Source organism: Caretta caretta, chromosome 1 (assembly GCF_965140235.1).
Source record: "Caretta caretta isolate rCarCar2 chromosome 1, rCarCar1.hap1, whole genome shotgun sequence".
Classification (NCBI taxonomy): Eukaryota; Metazoa; Chordata; order Testudines; family Cheloniidae; genus Caretta; species Caretta caretta.
Genome location: NC_134206.1, coordinates 218,245,185 through 218,268,767, shown reverse-complemented (window position 1 = coordinate 218,268,767; position 23,583 = coordinate 218,245,185). Strand labels below are relative to the sequence as shown.

The following is a 23,583-nucleotide window of genomic DNA, read 5'->3' as shown; positions in this document are numbered from 1 at the left end:
ATCAGGGATTAGGGGCAAAAGTGGCACAGTGCAGGAGTGAGGGGCACAGGAGAGGGATGAAGATGCTCTCCAGCCACCCAGCCAGTGCTTAATTTGTGTGGGGCTGAGCCCCGGCACCTCCTCGAATACAAATTAAGCACTGCAGGGCTATCTACCAGCCTTGAATTGCAGGACTTAGTCTTAAATGTCTTCCTAGGGATAGCTGATTTTCTTTGACATGTTACTGTGTAAAAACATTAAACCATCCACTGTTTTTGGTTTAAGTGAAGTATGATTCTCATTGTGTGATCAGAGACTGAGAAGCCTGTCTTGGACAGTGCACTAAATGCAATGATGGAATGCACAAACCGTGCAACTCGATTGAGAAGGGGAAAGTTTTGTTTGTGTTGTCTCTAGCAGTTGCACATTTTCATTCTTTGTCATTTTCATCATTGTCACTTCCACACTTGCTATCCAAATCCTCAAACTCTGTATGTGACCATTTTGCCTCCTTTGATGATGATGTCTGTGTAGCTGATGAAAGAAGCGTAAGATTCTTTGCAGGAATATTTGTCTCCTGCAAAGAGACAGGCTTCTTGGTCCCTTGATAAACTTCCTGTCTCTCCTCTTCACTGAAACCTTTCATCTCCTTCTTTCATGGGTGCAGGAAAACCGCTACTCTGTGCATAGGCTTGATTTCAAACTTTTCAATGAGACACTGCAAGACTTTGGATTTGAGTTGACTTAGACTATCTACATCAGTGGTAGAAGGATGGGGATGCTTTTTCAGCCTTTTGTACCAAATGGACACCAAGTGGAGAGTGGACTGTATGACTGCTCTAGCGCATCTGACGCTTCCTTGAACGGTTGCAGGAACCCTATTAAGATGCTCAAGGTGCTGTGGTCAATGCTATCAATGAGCTGAGCATCCCCCTTTTCTGTCAAAATTTCATATATTCTGACCGACTGCGCCTCAATTGTCTTAAACATGGCTGGGTGGCTGTTCCATCGTGTTTCTCCATCACCTTTCAGAGACTTTTGCAGTCTGCTTTGAAGTCCAGATCTCCCTAAATAAGTAACGAGATTTCGGCTTGCATTGATCAGTTTGGTTCTTCTTTGAGTGCTTGCTCATATCAATTCCAATTAGGTGTGTGCGCGCGCTTCTTGCACCACTGTCGGAAACTTTTCCCTAGCAGCTACCCATGGGGCCGGCCGTGGAGTGGCACCGGTATGGCACTCTATACACGACCCTGCCTGATCCCCCTTCAGTTCCTTCTTACTGCCAGTGACAGTTGTTGGACACTGGTCTCTTGCTTGCCAGTGTCCCACTAATACCTAGCTCTTCTGTTAATCTCTGTATATAATTACCCATTGTTAGTTAATAGTTCTTAGTTGTTAATTGTAGTCTCGTTACTTAGTGCGGTGGGGGGGCTCCCCCTCGAACACGCGCCCTGCAGGGCCTCAGGGCATGCCGTCTCAGGGCTTCAAACCATGTAGTTCATGGGCTAAGCCTATGCCCATGGGCAACCCCCACGACTCCTGCCTCCGGTGTCTGGGAGAAGCCCATCAATCGGAAAAGTGCAAGATCTGGAAGGCTTTCAAGCCTCACACCAGGAAGGAGAGGGACTTATGGAGTCAGCCCTCCATCTGCAGCAGGACCCGGCCCTGAGCGCCTCGGTGCGGAGCACTCCTCCTGCAGCACTGTCTGTGGTGCCAAGAAAGGACTCGGCACACCAACCCAGGAGCTGCCAGTCCCCTGGGTCCCAAAAGTGTTTTCCCCAGCACCGCTCTCATTTCCTGGCTGTCCGCAAGAAACAGGCCAAAGGGAAATCCTCCCAGTGGGTTGCTACGGTTGCTGCACCCCTGGAAGGGGACAGTGCAGGGGACGGGCCTATGGCCTATCGCAGGCCCCTGTCTCTCCAGGAAGCCCTACTCTCCTGGACTCATTGCGGCTGCATGTGGGGGAAGTTATGATGCCTTCCACCCCGGACACCTTTGAAGCAGCTAGGGGGCTCATTGAGATGATGGCACCTAAGTCTCCCACTGTGTGGGATAAGCCTCCACTCCCTCAGAGCATGGCACCGCCTAGAGGAGGCAAGCCTGCCAGGTTGGGTCCATCTGCCCGCCGACCTGGATTTTCACGCCACTCTGAGTCCCAGTGCCACTCCGAGTCACGGCACTGCGCCTATGCTCTGCACCGGTCTGATTCACGGCACTGGTCCCATAGCCTCGACCCTTGGATCCATTCCCGTTAGAGGTGGTCATCGGCGGATAAGTAGTGGTCCCACTCGAGGTCCAGGTCCCGTTCTGTGACCTCGCGGCACCGTTCTGAGCACCCGCCTCAGCCTGCATGCTGTTCGCCTTCCAGGTGTCACTTGACAGACCGGCACTGCTCCTTATCGCGGCACCGCTCCTTATCGCTGCAGTGGTCACATCACGGCGGCGCTTCCCGCTTCGGCACCATCCTCAATTGCGGCACCTCTGTACATCACGGCACCGTTACCCGCCTCGGCGCCACTCTACGTCATGGCACTGCTTCGCACCTCGCCATCGCTCCCCGCAGTGGCACTGCTCAGCATCACGACACTGATTGACATCACAGCACCGTTACACTTCACGGCATGCATCCCACCCATTGGAGGAAGATGTTTCTCCAGTGCAGTCTCGCTCCGCTCCCCCTTGGCCATCCCACTCAAGGTCACTCTCCCTCCACTCAGGCAGGGCATCAGGGGCATCTGAGGCGCCCAGATCAGGGCAGGGGAGCCTAAGGCAGGACGCTTTGGTGCCCCAGTGGCTGCCCCAATGGCAGTTCTGGACCCCTTGGGTGTATCATCAGGCCCAGGGTGCTCCTCCTGGTATTTCACCCCCCTCCCCGGGATCTTGCCTCCCAGAGGCAACTCTCAGCCGCCCACCCGAGGACCCTCTGCAAAACTCAGACCCAGCACCATGTTTGCCTGCCGAGGCTACACCTGGTGCCCGTGAGGACCCGGTCCCTACAGATCAAGGGGCCACCATGGAACCGGTCCTACCAGTGGCTTCCTCCTCACTGTCCCCTGATGAAGCGGTGGCAGGCACCTCAACATCTGGGCCACCTCCCGTGGATTACAGGGCCCTGCAGGAAATCCGCCGACAAGTAGCCCTGAATATGAATCTTCAGGTGTAGGAAGTGGTGGAACAGGAGTACCCAATGGTGGACATCCTGGCCCGGGGGGGCCCTCTACAGTAGCCTTACCCATTATAAAAACTATCCAATCCAATGCCAAAACCATTTGGCAAACGCCTGCCTCCATCCCCCCTACGGCCAAGGGGGCCCAATGTAAATACTTTGTTCCCACTAAGGAATATGAGTCTGTCTTCACCCATCCTCCCCCATGCTCTCTCATGGCGGAGGTGGTGAATGAAAAAGAGAGGCAAGGTCAGCAGGCCCCTGCACCCAAATCAAGGAAGGCTAAACGGCTTGATTTGTTTGGAAGGGAAATTTATTCCACAGCGGGTCTCTCTCTCAGGATCGCAAACCAACTCATGGTCCTGAGTAGATACAACTACAACTCATGGTCCTCTATCCTAAAATTCAAGGAGCTCCTCCCCTCTGAGTCGCAAGCGGAGTTGGGGACCATCGCGGAAGAGGGTAAAGCTGTTGCCCGGACTTCCCTCCAAGGCTCCCTCGATGCTGCAGACTCTGTGGCGCATACTCTGGCATCCGGGATTGCGATGAGGTGCAATGCTTGGCTCCAATCCTCTGGTCTGCCCCCTGAGATCCAGCAGACCCTACAGGACCTTCCCTTTTATGGCCAGGGCCTATTTGCCGAGCAAACGAATTCCAGGCTGCGTAGCCTAAAGGACTCCTGCAACACAATAAAGTCCCTTGGCATGCACACTCTGGCAACCCAAAGGAAGCCCTTTAAACCGCAGGCCACCCAGCAGCGGTCTTTTCCTCCTAGGCCCAGACAGGACGTCTTTCGTAGGAGAAGTAGATACAATGGATGCAAGCCATTGCGTTCTCCATCTGGGTAGGGCCAAGGGCAATCCAAACTCCCTTTGGGCCCTAAGTGCCCCTTTTGAAGGTGCGCACGAGGACAGAATACCAGTTCATAACCCGGTTTTCTCCCCTCCTTTCTTGAACCGTCTATAGCACTTCTACCATGCACGGTCCCTTGTTACGTCGGACCGATGGGTGCTTGGCCCGGTAGAGGCGGGATATTCTATCCAATTCTGCTCTTCCCCACCCTCCCATCCTCCTTGCCTGACCCTCTTTAGGGACATCTCTCATGAGCAACGTCTCATCCAGGAGGTCCAGGCTTTCCTCGTCCTAGGAGCAGTGGAGAAGGTCCCTCAGGAACTCAAAGGTACTATGGTGGTGGCTGAATCCCTGCGCTTTAGGCACCGGGGTTCCTTTTTGCCCACCCCAACCCACCTTGACCTTATCATAGAATCATAGAATATCAGGGTTGGAAGGGACCCCAGAAGGTCATCTAGTCCAACCCCCTGCTCGAAGCAGGACCAATTCCCAGTTAAATCATCCCAGCCAGGGCTTTGTCAAGCCTGACCTTCAAAACCTCTAAGGAAGGAGATTCTACCACCTCCCTAGGTAACGCATTCCAGTGTTTCACCACCCTCTTAGTGAAAAAGTTTTTCCTAATATCCAATCTAAACCTCCCCCACTGCAACTTGAGACCATTACTCCTCGTTCTGTCATCTGCTACCATTGAGAACAGTCTAGAGCCATCCTCTTTGGAACCCCCTTTCAGGTTGTTGAAAGCAGCTATCAAATCCCCCCTCATTCTTCTTTTCTGCAGGCTAAACAATCCCAGCTCCCTCAGCCTCTCCTCATAACTCATGTGTTCCAGTCCCCTAATCATTTTTGTTGCCCTTCGCTGGACTCTCTCCAATTTATCCACATCCTTCTTGAAGTGTGGGGCCCAAAACTGGACACAGTACTCCAGATGAGGCCTCACCAATGTCGAATAGAGGGGAACGATCACGTCCCTCCATCTGCTCGCTATGCCCCTACTTATACATCCCAAAATGCCATTGGCCTTCTTGGCAACAAGGGCACACTGCTGACTCATATCCAGCTTCTCGTCCACTGTCACCCCTAGGTCCTTTTCCGCAGAACTGCTGCCTAGCCATTCGGTCCCTAGTCTGTAGCTGTGCATTGGGTTCTTCCGTCCTAAGTGCAGGACCCTGCACTTATCCTTATTGAACCTCATCAGATTTCTTTTGGCCCAATCCTCCAATTTGTCCAGGTCTTTCTGTATCCTATCCCTCCCCTCCAGCGTATCTACCACTCCTCCCAGTTTAGTATCATCCGCAAATTTGCTGAGAGTGCAATCCACACCATCCTCCAGATCATTTATGAAGATATTGAACAAAACCGGCCCCAGGACCGACCCTTGGGGTACTCCACTTGATACCGGCTGCCAACTAGATATGGAGCCATTGATCACTACCTGTTGAGCCCGACAATCTAGCCAGCTTTCTACCCACCTTGTAGTGCATTCATCCAGCCCATACTTCCTTAACTTGCTGACAAGAATACTGTGGGAGACCGTGTCAAAAGCTTTGCTAAAGTCAAGAAACAATACATCCACTGCTTTCCCTTCATCCACAGAACCAGTAATCTCATCATAAAAGGCGATTAGATTAGTCAGGCATGACCTTCCCTTGGTGAATCCATGCTGGCTGTTCCTGATCACTTTCCTCTCATGCAAGTGCTTCAGGATTGATTCTTTGAGGACCTGCTCCATGATTTTTCCAGGGACTGAAGTGAGGCTGACTGGCCTGTAGTTCCCAGGATCCTCCTTCTTCCCTTTTTTAAAGATTGGCACTACATTAGCCTTTTTCCAGTCATCCGGGACTTCCCCGGTTCGCCACGAGTTTTCAAAGATAATGGCCAATGGCTCTGCAATCACAGCCGCCAATTCCTTCAGCACTCTCGGATGCAACTCGTCCGGCCCCATGGACTTGTGCACGTCCAGCTTTTCTAAGTAGTCCCTAACCACCTCTATCTCCACAGAGGGCTGGCCATCTCTTCCCCATTTTGTGATGCCCAGCGTAGCAGTCTGGGAGCTGACCTTGTTAGTGAAAACAGAGGCAAAAAAAGCATTGAGTACATTAGCTTTTTCCACATCCTCTGTCACTAGTTTGCCTCCCTCATTCAGTAAGGGGCCCACACATTCCTTGGCTTTCTTCTTGTTGCCAACATACCTGAAGAAACCCTTCTTGTTACTCTTGACATCTCTGGCTAGCTGCAGCTCCAGGTGCGATTTGGCCCACCTGATAACATTCCTACATGCCCGAGCAATATTTTTATACTCTTCCCTGGTCATATGTCCAACCTTCCACTTCTTGTAAGCTTCTTTTTTATGTTTAAGATCCGCTAAGATTTCACCATTAAGCCAAGCTGGTCGCCTGCCATATTTACTATTCTTTCGACTCATCGGGATGGTTTGTCCCTGTAACCTCAACAGGGATTCCTTGAAATACAGCCAGCTCTCCTGGACTCCTTTCCCCTTCAAGTTAGTCCCCCAGGGGATCCTGGCCATCCGTTCCCTGAGGGAGTCGAAGTCTGCTTTCCTGAAGTCCAGGGTCCGTATCGTGCTGCTTACCTTTCTTCCCTGTGTCAGGATCCTGAACTCAACCAACTCATGGTCACTGCCTCCCAGATTCCCAACCACTTTTGCTTCCCCCACTAATTCTACCCGGTTTGTGAGCAGCAGGTCAAGAAAAGCGCCCCCCCTAGTTGGCTCCTCTAGCACTTGCGCCAGGAAATTGTCCCCTACGCTTTCCAAAAACTTCCTGGATTGTCTATGCACCGCTGTATTGCTCTCCCAGCAGATATCAGGAAAATTAAAGTCACCCATGAGAATCAGGGCATGCGATCTAGTAGCTTCTGTGAGCTGCCGGAAGAAAGCCGCATCTACCTCATCCCCCTGGTCCGGTGGTCTATAGCAGACTCCCACCACTACATCACTCTTGTTGCACACACTTCTAAACTTAATTCAGAGACACTCAGGTTTTTCTGCAGTTTCGTACCGGAGCTCTGAACAGTCATACTGCTCCCTTACATACAGTGCTACTCCCCCACCTTTTCTGCCCTGCCTGTCCTTCCTGAACAGTTTATAACCATCCATGACAGTACTCCAGTCATGTGAGTTATCCCACCAAGTCTCTGTTATTCCGATCACGTCATAGTTCCTTGACATCACCAGGACCTCCAGTTCTCCCTGCTTGTTTCCAAGGCTTTTTGCATTTGTATATAAGCACTTGAGATAACCTTAGTCACAGACACATCCGCACTGGGCTGGGGAGCGCATCTGGGAAGCCTGACAACTCGGGGCCAGTGGCAAGTAGAGGAACTGGCTCTACATATCTACGTCAAATAACTCAGGGCGATCCGCCTCGCCTGCCAAGCTTTTCTGACTCGCTTGCAGGGCCACTACATAGCAGTGTTGATGGACAACACCATGGCTATATTTTATATAAACAAGCAAGGCAGAGCCCGCTCGTCTCCTCTCTGTCAGGAAGCCCTCCTGCTGTGGGATTTTTGCTTAGCCCACTCCATCCTTCTCCAGGCTTCACACCTGCTGGGCGTTCAGAACGTGCTGGCGGACAGTCTGAGCAGACACTTCCTCACACGAGTGGTCAATTCGCCCGGACATCATTCACTCAGTCTTCTGCAGTTGGAGGTTTCCCCACATCAACCTGTTCACCATGCGGGCCAACAGGAAGTGCCCAACCTTTTGCTCCTTCAGCAGTCACAGCCCAGGCTCAGTCGCAGGTGTATTCATGATTCCATGGTCCGGACAGCTGCTATATGCCTTCCCACCATTCCCGCTGATCCACAAAGTGCTTCTCAAAGTCCGCAGGAACAAGGCGGATGTCATTTTGGTGGCCCCAGCCTTTGTCGGTCCAGTGACAGATAAGGCTACCTCTCACTCCTGACCTCATTAAACGGGACCACGGTCGCCTTCTTCACCCAGACCTTCAGTCTCTCCACCTCATGCACTGGAGGACCCGTGGCTGAATCAGGCAGAGCTTGCCTGTTTGGATCCAGTGAGGCAGGTACTTCTGGAAAGCTACAAGCCGTCTACTAGGGCCACACACAGGGTGAAATGGAAGAGGTTCTCCAGCTGGTGCCTAAAGGACCAGCGTCTGGCATTTGGTTCCCTCAAGGTCCACCTTGTGGACATCTTGGCCTTTCACCCAGGCGATTCTGGGTGTTCCGTGTTTGTTCACCCCATTGGGGACGTTTCCTGAAAGGCCTGGAGAAGATACATCCCCCAGTGAAGCCCCCCCATCCTGGTCTGGGATGTTAACCTACTCCTCTCCCGCCTCATGGGCTCTCTCTTTGAGCCTTTAGCTTCTTGCTCACTCCTCTACCTGTCTTGGAAAGTAGCTTTTTTGGTGGCTATCACCTCAGCACGACGCGTGTCTGAGCTGAAGGCCCTCACCTCTGAGCCGCCGTACATGATCTTTCATAAAGACACGGTACAACTTAGACCTCATCCAGCTTTCCTTCCCAAGGTGGTGTCCCTCTTCCATATTAGCCAGGACATCTTCCTGCCAGTCTTTTATCCAAAGCCACACAACAGCCTTCAGGAACAACAGCTGCACTCACTGGATGTTAGGAGAGCATTCGCCTTCTATATCGAGCGCATAAAGCCATTCCGAAAGACAACCCAGTTGTTCATTACTATAGCAGAGCAGATGAAGGGATTGCCAGTCTCGTCCCAGTGTATCTCCTCCTGGATCACAGCTTGTATCCACACCTGTTAGGATTTGGTGAAGGTTCCTCCGCCTGCCATCACAGCTCACTCCACGAGGGCACAGGCCTTGTCGGCAGCCTTTCTAGCCCAAGTATGTCTCCAGGAAATCTGCAGGGCTGCGATGTGGTCTTCTGTGCATACTTTCACGTCACACTATGCCATCATCCACCAGTCTAGAAACGATGCGGCCTTCGGCAGAGCGGTACTTCAGTCGGTAATACCTTGACTCCGACCCCACCTTCTAGGTAAGGCTTGCAAGTCGCCTAACTGGAACTGATATGAGCAAGCACTCGAAGAAGAAAAAACAGTTACTCACCTTTTGTAACTTGTTCTTCGAGATGTGTTGCTCATATCTATTCCATCCCCCCCCACCTCCCTCTCTGTCGGAGTAGCCAGCAAGAAGGAACTGAAGGGGGGTCAGGCCGGCTGGGTCGTATATAGAGCGCCTACCAGCGCCACTCCAGGGAGCTCCACAGCCAGTCCGACGGGTAGCTGCTGGGGAAAAGTTTTCAGACAGTCACACACCTAATTGGAATAGGTATGAGCAACACATCTCAAAGAACAACAGTTACAAAAGGTGAGAAACTGTTTTTTACTGCTTCCTCTTTCTGGTTTTCTGGTGTGGTAGTGTTCTCAAGTATGGTGTTTATAATGTGCATTAAGTAACTTATTCACACATAGGACTGAGGGCTGCAACCACATTTGCTCTCCGGTCCATAACGAAAGCCATCTGGTTGGTAATGCTATGTAAAGCAAATCTTCTGAGTGCTTGAGTAACAGCTGAAGGAATATTCTCTGCAGTTTTTGGTTTCCTGCTCTCAAATTGAGCCACACAAAGCACCTGCTCCGCCATTCTGAACTGTTGTGGCTCTATGTAATGAACAGTTACTCCCAAATACTACTTTCTGTAGTCATCCCTCCACAGATTGAGGGTAACTCCCCCACCCACTGTGCCAAGAATGTTTTCAGCTCTGTGGAGATTTTTCTTTTTTCTTCTGTCACAAGTGCAGCATGCCAGGCTAATGTTGTGGAATGTGGTATTAGCACACATGTATCCATTTGACCATATTTGACACCCATGTTAGTGAAACATTGAGACTATGCAAGGAATCCCTCGCTGCTGACTATCTTGAAAGGTCTTATGTCTGTTTCTATAAACGTAATTAATTCCTGAGTCACAGTTGTCTTCGGGTCTTGTGTGACAGTGGCAGATTTCTTGGTGAATATCTTCAGAAAACTGAATCCTGACTCCGGTCTACGTTTTTATTTAAATAAGTTTGAAGCACCAGTTTTATAGCTAGTAAAAGCACAGACCTTTTTGCATGCAACAGATGAAACATATCCAGCCACAGTATCTCCGTTTTCATTCATAAGAAATCTGAATGTATTCCAAATGGATGATTTGCCTTTCTCCTTTCCCTTCAAACTGTATGCACCAACACTTAGTTTCTTTTGAATTTCTTTCTCTTTTGTCTTTTCAAATACAGAGTTTGGAATCTTTTCTGAGGGCAACTGGCAAGGCAGTGCACAGGAGTGACACAATGATTATTGGAATTTGTGCTGACGAACTGACACCACAATTAAAAAAAAATCAAACTTTCACCAGTATTAGCTGAATCTGAATAAATGGGGTGCATGGTATGTAACACAGGGTGAAAATTGCCATACAGGGTGCATGGTGCACAGTGCAGCATGCAAGTGAATTGCATAAAATGCGTTATACCATGGGGGTTAGGGAGCAGTATATATGGTACAAAGCTGTCTCATTCTCATTTCCCTTACGCAGAAGTGGTGTGGTTGCTGCATGAAATGGGTTTCTAGGTTGTATGTTCCCAGTTGCAGAGCTATGTTGAGATACAGCGAGCATCGCATAATGAGAGGTTTGTACTTCCACCTTCTCTGGAAGTAGGATCCCGAAGGCGGGGAAGCAGCTGGCTGAAGCTATGGCTTCCTGACTCTCTTTGCAGAAGCAGCTACCACCCTCTCCAACTGACCTGATCAGGCAATAATGACGTCTTTTGAGGAGAGGGAGGCAGATGCTTCTGCAGCTATGGCTTCCTGACTTACTTTGTCTCCCCTTTGTATATGGAGGGAGAGGGAGTATAGAGAAACGGGAGGTGATTGATCAAGACAGGCAGCAAAATTCCCCATGCTCCTATCGCCGCAGTTTGAGCAGCCAAGCAGTTTAGGAAACCTCTCCCAACTTCGTGCACCTTGGCTAAAAGTACAGGAATCTTATGTCCTCCTACTGCCAGAAGCTTCACTTCTTGGTCAAGTAACATGTCACTCTTTTGGACCACACTTCCCTTGACCAGAGAGATCTGTGCAAAGATTATTTACTCTGGCAGTTTTAATAAATTTCATATCTACTCCCACAGGGTCAGTCCTCACAAAACTTGTCAAGTGGACTGTAGGTACTGCTGGAGTTTGTGTGTTTAAGGACAGTTGTATTAATATGGGTTGGAGGGGGGTTACTTTCTTTTAGCTTAGGGTATGTCTACACTACGGAATAAGGTCGAATTTATAGAAGTCGGTTTTTTGGAAATCGGTTTTATATATTCGTGTGTGTGTGTCCCCACAGAAAATGCTCTAAGTGCATTAAGTGCATTAACTCGGCGGAGTGCTTCCACAGTACCGAGGCTAGAGTCAACTTCCGGAGCGTTGCACTGTGGATAGCTATCCCACAGTTCCCGCAGTCTCCGCTGCCCATTGGAATTCTGGGTTGAGATCCCAATGCCTGATGGGGCTAAAACATTGTCGCGGGTGGTTCTGGGTACATAACGTCAGGCCCCCGTTCCCTCCCTCCCTCCGTGAAAGCAAGGGCAGACAATCGTTTCGCTCCTTTTTTCCTGAGTTACCTGTGCAGACGCCATACCACGGCAAGCATGGAGCCCGCTCAGGTAACCATCACCGTATGTCTCCTGGGTGCTGGCAGATGCGGTATGGCTTTGCTACACAGTAGCAGCAACCCCTTGCCTTCTGGCAGCAGACGGTGCAGTACAACTGGTAGTCATCCTCGTCGTGTCCGAGGTGCTCCTGGCCACGTCGGCTGGGAGCGCCTGGGCAGACATGGGCGCAGGGACTAAATTTGGAGTGACTTGACCAGGTCATTCTCTTTAGTGCTGCAGTCAGTCCTATTGAACCGTCTTATGGTGAACAGGCAGGCGATACGGATTGCTAGCAGTTGTACTGTACCATCTTCTGCCAGGCAGGCAAGAGATGAGGATGGCTAGCAGTCGTACTGTACCATCTTCTGCCGAGCAGCCATGAGATGTGGATGGCATGCAGTCCTTCTGCACCGTCTGCTGCCAGCCAAAGATGTAAAAGATAGATGGAGTGGATCAAAACAAGAAATAGACCAGATTTGTTTTGTACGCATTTGCCTCCTCCCCTGTCTAGGGGACTCATTCCTCTAGGTCACACTGCAGTCACTCACAGAGAAGGTGCAGCGAGGTAAATCTAGCCATGTATCAATCAGAGGCCAGGCTAACCTCCTTGTTCCAATAAGAACAATAACTTAGGTGCACCATTTCTTATTGGAACCCTCCGTGAAGTCCTGCCTGAAATACTCCTTGATGTAAAGACACCCCCTTTGTTGATTTTAGCTCCCTGAAGCCAACCCTGTAAGCCGTGTCGTCAGTCGCCCCTCCCTCCGTCAGAGCAACGGCAGACAATCGTTCTGCGCCTTTTTTCTGTGTGGACGCCATACCAAGGCAAGCATGGAGGCCGCTCAGCTCACTTTGGCAATTAGGAGCACATTAAACACCACACGCATTATCCAGCAGTATATGCAGCACCAGAACCTCGCAAAGCGATACCGGGCGAGGAGGCGACATCAGCGCGGTCACGTGAGTGATCAGGACATGGACACAGATTTCTCTGAAAGCATGGGCCCTGCCAATGCATGCATCATGGTGCTAATGGGGCAGGTTCATGCTGTGGAACGCCGATTCTGGGCTCGGGAAACAAGCACAGACTGGTGGGACCACATAGTGTTGCAGGTCTGGGACGATTCCCAGTGGCTGCGAAACTTTCGCATGCGTAAGGGCACTTTCATGGAACTTTGTGACTTGCTTTCCCCTGTCCTGAAGTGCATGAATACCAAGATGAGAGCAGCCCTCACAGTTGAGAAGCGAGTGGCGATAGCCCTGTGGAAGCTTGCAATGCCAGACAGCTACCGGTCAGTTGGGAATCAATTTGGAGTGGGCAAATCTACTGTGGGGGCTGCTGTGATGCAAGTAGCCCACGCAATCAAAGATCTGCTGATATCAAGGGTAGTGACCCTGGGAAATGTGCAGGTCATAGTGGATGGCTTTGCTGCAATGGGATTCCCTAACTGTGGTGGGGCCATAGATGGAACCCATATCCCTATCTTGGCACCGGAGCACCAAGCCGCCGAGTACATAAACCGCAAGGGGTACTTTTCGATAGTGCTGCAAGCTCTGGTGGATCACAAGGGACGTTTCACCAACATCAACGTGGGATGGCCGGGAAAGGTACATGACGCTCGCATCTTCAGGAACTCTGGTCTGTTTCAAAAGCTGCAGGAAGGGACTTTATTCCCAGACCAGAAAATAACTGTTGGGGATGTTGAAATGCCTATATGTATCCTTGGGGACCCAGCCTACCCCTTAATGCCATGGCTCATGAAGCCGTACACAGGCAGCCTGGACAGTAGTCAGGAGCTGTTCAACTACAGGCTGAGCAAGTGCAGAATGGTGGTAGAATGTGCATTTGGACGTTTAAAGGCGCGCTGGCGCAGTTTACTGACTCGCTTAGACCTCAGCAAAACCAATATTCCCACTGTTATTACTGCTTGCTGTGTGCTCCACAATATCTGTGAGAGTAAGGGGGAGATGTTTATGGCGGGGTGGGAGGTTGAGGCAAATCGCCTGGCTGCTGGTTACGCGCAGCCAGACACCAGGGCGGTTAGAAGAGCACAGGAGGGCGCGGTACGCATCAGAGAAGCTTTGAAAACCAGTTTCATGACTGGCCAGGCTACGGTGTGAAAGTTCTGTTTGTTTCTCCTTGATGAAACCCCCAGCCTCTTGGTTCACTCTACTGTCCTGTAAGTAACCACCCGCCCCTCCTCCCTTCAATCACCGCTTGCAGAGGCAATAAAGTCATTGTTGCTTCACATTCATGCATTCTTTATTCATTCCTCACACAAATAGGGGGATGACTACCAAGGTAGCCCAGGAGGGGTGGTGGAGGAGGGAAGGAAAATGCCACACAGCACTTTAAGCACAGCACTTTAAAAGTTTACAACTTTAAAATTTATTGAATGACAGCCTTCTTTTTTTTGGGCAATCCTCTGTGGTGGAGTGGCTGGTTGGCCGGAGGCCCCCGCACCGCGTTCTTGGGCGTCTGGGTGTGGAGGCTATGGAACTTGGGGAGGAGGGCGGTTGGTTACAGAGGGGCTGCAGTGGCAGTCTGTGCTCCAGCTGCCTTTGCTGCAGCTCAACCATACACTGGAGCATACTGGTTTGGTCCTCCAGCAGCCTCAGCATTGAATCCTGCCTCCTCTCATCACGCTGCCGCCACATTTGAGCTTCAGCCCTCTCTTCAGCCCGCCACTTACTCTCTTCAGCCCACCACCTCTCCTCCTGGTCATTTTGTGCTTTCCTGCACTCTGACATTATTTGCCTCCACGCATTCGTCTGTGCTCTGTCAGTGTGGGAGGACAGCATGAGCTCAGAGAACATTTCATCGCGAGTGCGTTTTTTTTTCTTTCTAAGCTTCACTAGGCTCTGGGAAGGAGAAGATCCTGTGATCATTGAAACACATGCAGCTGGTGGAGAAAAAAAAAGGGACAGCGGTATTTAAAAAGACACATTTTATAAAACAGTGGCTACACTCTTTCAGGGTAAACCTTGCTGTTAACATTACATACATAGCACATGTGCTTTCGTTACAAGGTCGCATTTTGCCTCCCCCCACCGTGTGGCTACCCCCTCAACCTTCCCCCCTCCCTGTGGCTAACAGCGGGGAACATTTCTGTTTAGCCACAGGCAAACAGCCCAGCAGGAATGGGCTCCTCTGAATGTCCCCTGAAGAAAAACACTCTATTTCAACCAGGTGACCATGAATTATATCTCACTCTCCTGAGGATAACACAGAGAGATAAAGAACGGATGTTGTTTGAATGCCAGCAAACATACACTGCAATGCTTTGTTCTACAATGATTCCCGAGTACGTGTTACTGGCCTGGAGTGGTAAAGTGTCCTACCATGAAGGACGCAATAAGGCTGCCCTCCCCAGAAACCTTTTGCAAAGGCTTTAGGAGTACATCTAGGAGAACCGCGAATGCCAGGGCAAAGTAATCCTTTCACATGCTTGCTTTTAAACTATGGATAGTATTTTAAAAGGTACACTCACCAGAGGTCCCTTCTCCGCCTGCTGGGTCCAGGAGGCAGCCTTGGGTGGGTTCGGGGAGTACTGGCTCCAGGTCCAGGGTGAGAAACAGTTCCTGGCTGTCGGGAAAACCGGTTTCTCCGCTTGCTTGCTGTGAGCTATCTACAACCTCATCATCATCATCATCTTCTTCGTCCCCAAAACCTGCTTCTGTATTGCCTCCATCTCCATTGAAGGAGTCAAACAACACAGCTGGGGTAGTGGTGGCTGAACCCCCTAAAATGGCATGCAGCTCATCATAGAAGCGGCATGTTTGGGGCTCTGACCCGGAGCGGCCATTTGCCTCTCTGGTTTTCTGGTAGGCTTGCCTCAGCTCCTTCAGTTTCACGCGGCACTGCTTCGGGTCCCTGTTATGGCCTCTGTCCTTCATGCCCTGGGAGATTTTGACAAAGGTTTTGGCATTTCGAAAACTGGAACGGAGTTCTGATAGCACGGATTCCTCTCCCCAAACAGCGATCAGATCCCGTACCTCCCGTTCGGTCCATGCTGGAGCTCTTTTGCGATTCTGGGACTCCATCATGGTCACCTCTGCTGATGAGCTCTGCATGGTCACCTGCAGCTTGCCACGCTGGCCAAACAGGAAATGAGATTTAAAAGTTTGCGGTTCTTTTCCTGTCTACCTGGCCAGTGCATCTGAGTTGAGAGTGCTGTCCAGAGCGGTCACAATGGAGCACTCTGGGATAGCTCCCGGAGGCCAATACCGTCGAATTGTGTCCACAGTACCCCAAATTCGAGCCGGCAAGGTCGATTTAAGTGCTAATCCACTTGTCAGGGGTGGAGTAAGGAAATCGATTTTAAGAGCCCTTTAAGTCGAAATAAAGGGCTTCATTGTGTGGACGGGTGCAGGTTTACATCGATTTAACGCTGCTAAATTCGACCTAAAGTCCTAGTGTAGACCAGGGCCTAGAGCACTGATTTTTCAGGTAGTCAGTGACGTTACATTGGAAACACCTTCTTGGACCCGTCTCCTTTACAGGAAGTTTGTGATGGCGATTTCCAGGAGAGGAATGATTGGTTGGGGGGGGGGGCTGCCCAGGCTCCCAACCACCCTCCTTCCCAGGAATAAAACAGGATCCCCCCTTTACACTGGGTTTGTACCCCTCCTTGTGTGGCTTGCACTCATTGAACATCTGGGCTTGCACAAAGGTATCAGCCAGAACAGCCATAATTTGCACAGAATGTAAAGATTTATCCTATAATATATTCCTAACCACCGTCAAACCCCGTTACCCATTTTCTCATTAGGTCACACATAAGCATATTCACTATGACTTATGCCAGCACTTTCCTTGAGATTCCTAAGTCTCCACTCTGGGGAGATCCACACTGCTGCAATCAATGCAGCAGGGATTGATTTAGCGGGTCTAGTGAAGGCCTGCTAAATCAACGGCAGAGCACTTTCCGGTCAACCCCATATTTCAGCTCTCTGAGAAGAGTAAGGGAAGAGCATCTCCTGTCGATGCAGTACAGTGAAGACACCAGGATAAGTCAACCTAGGCTATGTCAACTCCAGCTATATTATTCATGTAGCTGGAGTAGCATAACTTAAGTCGACTTACCCCCGTGGTGAAGACAAGCTCTAAACTTTACCATACACAGTTCAAGAGTAATTTGAAACCTTTTCAAAACAGCTTTTTAAAATTCAGAATATCTCAAAGCTTCCTCCATCTGCATTTCATTGAACACATTCAAAGCTTTACCAGAGAGTTTTGCAATCAGTGCGGGGATGTCCTTAGAACCTCACATAGACTTTCAAAAGTGGCAAGGTTTTCAGTGGTGTTGCCGGCACCCGGTGCCGAGAGGCTGAACAACAGCTTGAGTGGTTCGTTACCCGGTGTGCTACACCCAATAATCACAATGGGGTGGAGAAGCAGAAAAGTTTATTTGCAGCTGCAAAAAGGTACAGGGAGAATAAAATCTCAAATCCTGCACAACGGAGCAGGAAGTTACACAGGCTTTTATACATCCTTTTTCCCAGCATACTTATCCAATAGCAAGCTGCCCCAAGTATCCATATAGCCAGCCAATCCAGTTCCCAGCTAGTTCCCTGATTCTCTGTATCATTTGTTAAACTATACATAAAGCTGCTTTATTCAGCATTGTTCTTCCATATCTCCCCTGTTTGGCCTTGCTTAGTTTCAGGCAGTCTGACTCTGCAACATATTGTTGCAGATTCTCAGCATAACTGCTGTGTGTGCCTCCAGGCGGGGGGGGCCAAGGACACTTGGGCCTAGTACGCAGAGCTGCTGCGAGTGCCTCCAGGCAGGAGGGGGGCCAAGGACACCTGGGCCTAGTGCGAGGAGGCTTCATCGACACTCGTGGTCTTCCATCCCCTCGAGTTACCTAGTGGCCATGCCCCAGTGTCCCCAACAGTGGTAACAGTCTTCAGTGCAGTCTGTTTCCTTGTATTCAGGGCACAACTTGTCCGAGCTGAGGGTTCCTTGAGTGGAGGGAGAGGCTGGTGATGGTGGGATCTGTCCATTTTTTGCCATCATGTCCAGATTATACTTCCTCTCCTCCTCCTTTACTAGGGTCTCTTTCTCTTTCAGCTCCATGGCTTATAGGTGGACAGCTTACTGCTGCTGCTCTTCTTCTTGCCTTTCTCTGGCTCTTAACTCTGTGTGCCACCTTAGGTGGTTTTCTTTGTCTCTCTTTCTTGTTTGTCCAACCTGCCCAACTGAAGCTTTGCAGTTGTTTTTCTGGGGCTCATATTCATGCCTTCTGCTTCTATTTCTGACCATAAGCAGCAGGTATAATAGGCCAGGGCAGGCTAAGCCTCCTCTGGTTTAGCTGCGGCCAATAGACACTGGTTGCAGGGTTTGCATGGGAAATTTTTGCTTATTTTTATGCCCCTATAGGTTCCAGGGTGGCTGAGGAGGCTGTATATGCTACTCAGCTTCTTGGGTTCATCAGTAATCTCCCTGGACTCAGGTTCTTCAGGAAGAGACGAGCTTTTCCCACAGGGTGGCTTGAGGTTTCAGGAGGGGGGGCACAGTGTGGCTGAGGTGGCTTCAGGATGGTGTAGGGCTTGGGGGTCCTCCGGCCACGAGGGTCTCAGGGCTCAGGTCAGGATGCGGGGGGGAAACTCGGGCAGAAGGGGTGGGGCTGGGGGGCTCCACCCGCCGCCCACGTTTCTGACACTGGTTAGTATGTGTCCACAGCATCCATGTATGCTTTTAGGTCATCTTTGAGCTCACAGATAATTGAATGCAATGCTGAGCTCCATGACAGAGTGTCTGCTACTACCAGATTTTTTCTAGGAATGTATTTATCAATTGGGTTAAATTGCATTAACTTTAGCAATAGACCTTGCCACTTCAGCAGTTGTTTGATCTAGATTTGTTCCACTGATGAGGATTACAAACAGTTGATGGTCTGTTATCGGTATAAACAAATCCAGTCCACACAGATATCCGTAAAAGATCTCACATGCCCGTGCTCTTGCCAGGCACTCCTCTTCCATCTGTGCACGTCGTTTTTCTGCTTCTGTGCAAGAGCAAAATGCAACTGGTTTCCACTCAGAGCCATGTTGTTGTTGTTTAACGAGGCGTTCGCTTGCCCTCGCAACAGATCAGCCAGAGGCCCCTTCTGAGTGCAATTTTTATTTTCAGTGTCAGCTCCCACCACCTTCTGTTTACAGTCTGCTCCAAACCAGCAACCTGGGTGATAGGTAGCTTCTCCAGCCAGCAGGGATGCACAGTCTTTGACTTGGCTCGGCTCGGCTCGGCTCGGCTCGGCTCGGCTCTTTCCTTTCCTTTCCTTTCCTTTCCTTTCCTTTCCTTTCCTTTCTCTCCCCCTCCCCCTTCACTTCCTGCCTGCCTGCCAGCGTTATATAGACCCCGGCTAATAAGGCCCGCAGGTGCTTGTCTTCTAGCAATTAGGTGTGGCATGCTCAGCCATCCCCAGTTAATGTTTCTTAATTGGAGCTGGGCTAAAGGGGCCTGGCTCAGGACCTCCTGGCCAGCACCCTGTTACATGCCTCCCACCTTAAGAACCGCAAGGTCCAGCCGACCTCGGCCCCTCCGCCCGGGGGGCTTCTCCGGGGAAGTTCCCCGCTCTTGGCCAGGCGATCCCCAGCATCCTCTCCTGGGGTTTTCTCCCTCCACCTCCCACAAAACGTACACTGCACGGGGAGTGGCTGCCCCCATAGTTCCGCCTCTGCCCGCAGGTCGTCACACCAGTCGCACCCCAGTAGGCGTCCCATCCCCTGTTCCCTCTTTACTTTTGGTAGGGGGTCAGGATCCATCCCACTGTCCTGTGGGGCCCTCTGAGCCTCAGTTTCCCCCACACCACCGGGGGTCCCATCCCTGGAGAGCGGTATTGTGGGGTGCTCCAATTGTCCCCTCTCCCCTTCCAAGGGGCTCAGGCTGGCTGGCTCGCCCGTACATCCTTCCCATGGGTCTGCTTGCTTTGAGCTCTGTTGTCTGGGGCTTCTCTTCTTTGCTGTTTCTGGGACTTTGCTCATCTTTCCCACTTGGGATCTTCGGTTTAGGGATATCTGCCCCCTCCTTCAGGGCACCCCTCCGCTTCTTTCTAGGTAGTGGGTCCCAGTTCCTACCTAACACCACAGGGTATGGTAGCCCCTCTAGCACCCCAACCTGCTTCCATTTGAAGCGGTCCCTCACTTTGAGGGGCACCTGGGCCACCGGGCAGGATCTCTTGTCCCCATGGATACACTCGAGGGCCATTCTTGCCCCTGCGATCAGCCAGTGCGGCTTTACCAGCCCCCTCTGTACAAGCGAACAGGCTGATGCAGTATCTATCAGCCCTGTTTGGGGGTTCCTCCCAATCCTCACTGGGATGGTGGACAGTTTCTGCCCACCTTTTCATCCCCCAACTTGAGTCCAGCCACAAAACTCAGCCCACCCACACTCCATATCAGGGCCATCACGTTTTGTGTGTCCAGGTCTCCCACACTGCCAGCAAACAAGTTTGGCGGGCCTCTCAGGTGCTCCTTGGGGCTCCCCCTTTCTCTCCGGGCCTTTCCCGGAAAACGGTTCCACCAGTTTCTTCCCTGACTCCTTGTCTTTCCGGGGTTGGTCCTCCCTCTGGGGACCCTCTGCCTCTATATATTCCTCGGTCAACTTGACAGCTGCCTCGAATGTGACAGGCTGGTGATGTTTCACCCAGACGTGTATGTTCTCGGGGAGGCTCTGCAACACTGGCTACCGAAACTACTCCTGCCTGGAAGGTGGCTCTCCTTGGTCTGTGGGGAGAGGAGGCTGTGGGAGACTCAGAGGCGATCATGGAGTCAAATCATTAATGCAGAATCATGCTCTCTCTAGCACTAGGACCACAGTGGCAGGCAGGCACGATGGGCTGCTGCTGGAGGGCAGGGGGTGGAAAAGAGACTTGTGAGGTGCTGTGCAGAGCCAGGGAGGGAGGTGGGGGCAGATGTCAGGTGTCCCCCTCCCCCTGCCATTGTACCGGTCTCTGCTGAGCTGGGGTGGAGGAGAGGGGGACACTAGTTGTCTGTGCACCAGCTTTTACCTCAGGATTGGTTGCTTCTGGCTGCTGTCTGAGCAATGTTCCCTCTAATTTTTTACATGCATGCACAGAATGAATTTTATGTGCACCAATATGGAGGTGATGTGTAGCAGGGGTGGGTCGAGGGGTTCCGAGTGGGGAGAGGGCTCAGGGCAGGGGTGGGCAGAGGATTGGGGTGAGGGCTCTGGCTGGGGGTGCGGGCTCTGGGGTGGGCCCAGAGATGAGAGGCTCAGGGCTGGGGCAGAGAGTTGGAATACGGGGCGTGATGGCTCCAACAGGGGGTGTGGGCTCTGGGGTGGGGCTGGAGATGAAGGGTTTGGGGTGCAGGCTGCCCCGGGGCTGCAGTGGGGAGAAAGGACTCTCCCCAGCCCCCTCTCTCTCTACAGCAGCCCAGGGCCAGAGGAGAGGCTCCTCTCCCCACCTGTTTAGAGGGAACTTAGGTCTGAACTTAGAGACAGCGTGTCGACACACTGACTCCTGGAACACACACTCACATACACCCCCCCATACGCTCTCTCACACTCCCCCAACACACACTGTCTCTGTCTGTCTCTCTCTCACACACACCACCTCTGTGGGGTTCTTGTGTTACTGTTCAGCAGCGTCAGTTTGGTCATGTTACCGAGTGCTACTTGAAAAAGCGATTTTAAATGGGTTATCTTTCACCCCACACATCAGCCCCCGGCTCTGCACAGCACAGCAGTCTCTCTCCCCGCTCTGCCTGCCAGTCTGTGGTTCTGTGTTTCCCTGCGAGTTCCCCCCCCCCACCCCCCACAGCCGCCTCAGCCTCAGCTCTGCGAGCTCTCCAGGCGGAGGAATGTCAAAGCCAGGCTGCCGCCCCTCCCCCCTTCACGTGCCCCTCCGCAGCAGCGCTCTGCTTGCCACTGTTCCCTAGAGCAGCGGAGAACAGGAGGATTCCACGTTCCTGATTTGCTCTTTGCTTCTGGAGCAGAGCAGCACGCTCAGCTGTCAGAAATTCCCCGAGCTGAGACCAAAACAGTGAACAGGCGGTCACGGCGGCATTGTGGAATACTGTCGGCATAACAAATGGCAGCGTCTACCCTGAGGCTTTGTTGCTTTAAGTCTGCCACAAAAAGGCTTTATACTTCTCACCGAGGTGGTTTTATTTTGTTGGCAAACCAGCAGAGTTTTGCCGCCAAACATAGCTTTGTAGTGTGTACGCCTCCCCCGTTTTGTCAGCAAAAGGCGGCTTTTACTGACAAAAATGAGTAGTGTAGACCAGGCCTCAGGGTTTTTGCAGGAACCCTAACTTTTGACTTACCTGGCTGGTGTGAGCTTAAATTCTTTGCATTCATAAAGATTTTGTACGTGTAACTCTAGCCAGGACCTCAGTGAGAGCTGAGCTGGTTTGATGTGCCGGAAGCTACATTCCTTGTTCTTCCTCGTGGTTTTGGTGATCTTTGTATTCCTGCTTTGGGATTGATATTGGAAATGAAAATCAAATGCTTTTCAGAAGCCCACTGTCAGCAAATCACTGGACAATACTTCGTATTTCTCTTTGTTGTACTATAACTGAAGTAAGCAGCAGTGAGGAGTATTCAACTGAATTCACTATCAAAGTTCCCTAGTACTGTATCCTATGTTCCTGCATCTGGGCCTGTGCACTGCTGCTTCACTCTAGGCATCCTGGCACGGTAGCGTAGCTAGGGGGGGAAACAGGGCAGCGGCCCTTCCCCCGTTGAGCACAAGTGGCGCCTTGTGAATGTCTTGGTGCCTTTTCAATTTTCCCCTGTTGAGGGAACGGAGGGAGCGATCCCTCTTACTCACCCGGCAGCGCTCCGGGTCTTCGGCGGCGGGACCTTCACTCACTCCGGGTCTTCGGCAGCACCTCGGCAGCGGGAAGACACCGAGAGTGAGTGAGGGCCTGCCTCCAGAGCGCCGCCAGGTGAGTAAACGCGCCGCAGAGGGTGGCGCCTTTTGTTTTTGGATCTCTCCCCCTGTTCTCTCCACCTGGCTACGTGGCTGTCCAGACATCTATCTCCTGCTCCAGCCCCTGTGCGATCTTCAAACCAGGGGAATATAGGTGTTTGCTTGCCGAGCTTGCAAGCGGGGCCTGATCCAGTAGCCAAGCTCAGAAGCCATCTACCAGATCGGGCCATGTTCAAAATGAAGATGATGGTGCTGCCACAACTGCTGCCATTATGACTTTTAGCCCAATGGTTGGAGCACTCTGCTAGGATGTGGGAGACCAAGGTTCAATTTCCCCCACCCAGCTTGAAGAAAGGATTTGAACATGCGTCTCCCACAGCTCAGGAGAGCGAACTAATGAGTGGGCTGGGGGATGGACTGATGTGAGGCTTCCTCTGTCTCTCCTGTTGAAGCTGTTCCACTCTTGATAAATACATAAATGGGCATTGGGCCAAACACAATGAGCAAGAATGACACTGCAGCCTGGTGGTTTGGGCAACCATCTGGGAGACCAATGACTCCCCGTGGGAGTTAGGCACCCTAGGTACTTTTGAAAATCCCACTAGGCATCTGTCTGCATCTTTAATTGCCTAAATACTGTTGTCCCTTTTTGACCCGAGTGCTAAGTCATAGACTGGGGCAATACAAACCGGTGCCAGTCAGGGATTCCTTTGATGCAGTTTTGTTTGCTCACAAGTAAGTGCAAAGTCTTGTGTCTCTGAACGCAGAGGAAATGAAATAGCAGGAAACAGCCTCTTTTGCCCAAAGCCCTGAGAGCCCTCTTTCCATCTGCACCTTTCACTCAAAAAAAATCTCTCCCCAGGTTTCTTTCAGGCTCAGCTACTGTGCTTTCAGCTGCTCCTCCCAGCTCTCTGTCTCTCCCCCTCTGGTCTTGTCCTCTGGTTCCCTCACTCCCTCCTACCCCCCAGAGGCCTGGTATACCCTACAAAGTTAGATCTAATTAATGTGCCTCGCGTCAGCCTAGTTGTGCACGTATCTACACTT

General features: G+C 51.3%; 1 protein-coding gene across 1 annotated transcript; it reads right to left on the bottom strand.

Moving 5' to 3' along the window:
* Positions 1 to 13,895: 13,895 nt before the first annotated feature.
* Positions 13,896 to 16,270, bottom strand: LOC125630283 (uncharacterized). The gene is made up of 2 exons (XM_048835993.2): positions 15,127 to 16,270; positions 13,896 to 14,538 (listed from the first exon to the last, which is right to left on the bottom strand). Exons 1-2 carry the CDS (start codon positions 15,707 to 15,709, stop codon positions 14,018 to 14,020), a joined length of 1,104 nt encoding a protein of 367 aa, XP_048691950.1. The 5' UTR covers positions 15,710 to 16,270; the 3' UTR covers positions 13,896 to 14,017.
* Between the last annotated feature and the right edge of the window lie 7,313 nt (positions 16,271 to 23,583).

Bases quoted from the DNA above. Each gene is read 5' to 3' on its own strand.
- LOC125630283 (XM_048835993.2), bottom strand. From the start codon at position 15,709: ATGCAGAGCTCATCAGCAGAGGTGACCATGATGGAGTCCCAGAATCGC. The intron at 14,539-15,126 runs GTGAGTGTACCT...TTTCTCCACCAG, and splicing joins AGGCGGAGAAGGGACCTCTG to CTGCATGTGTTTCAATGATC.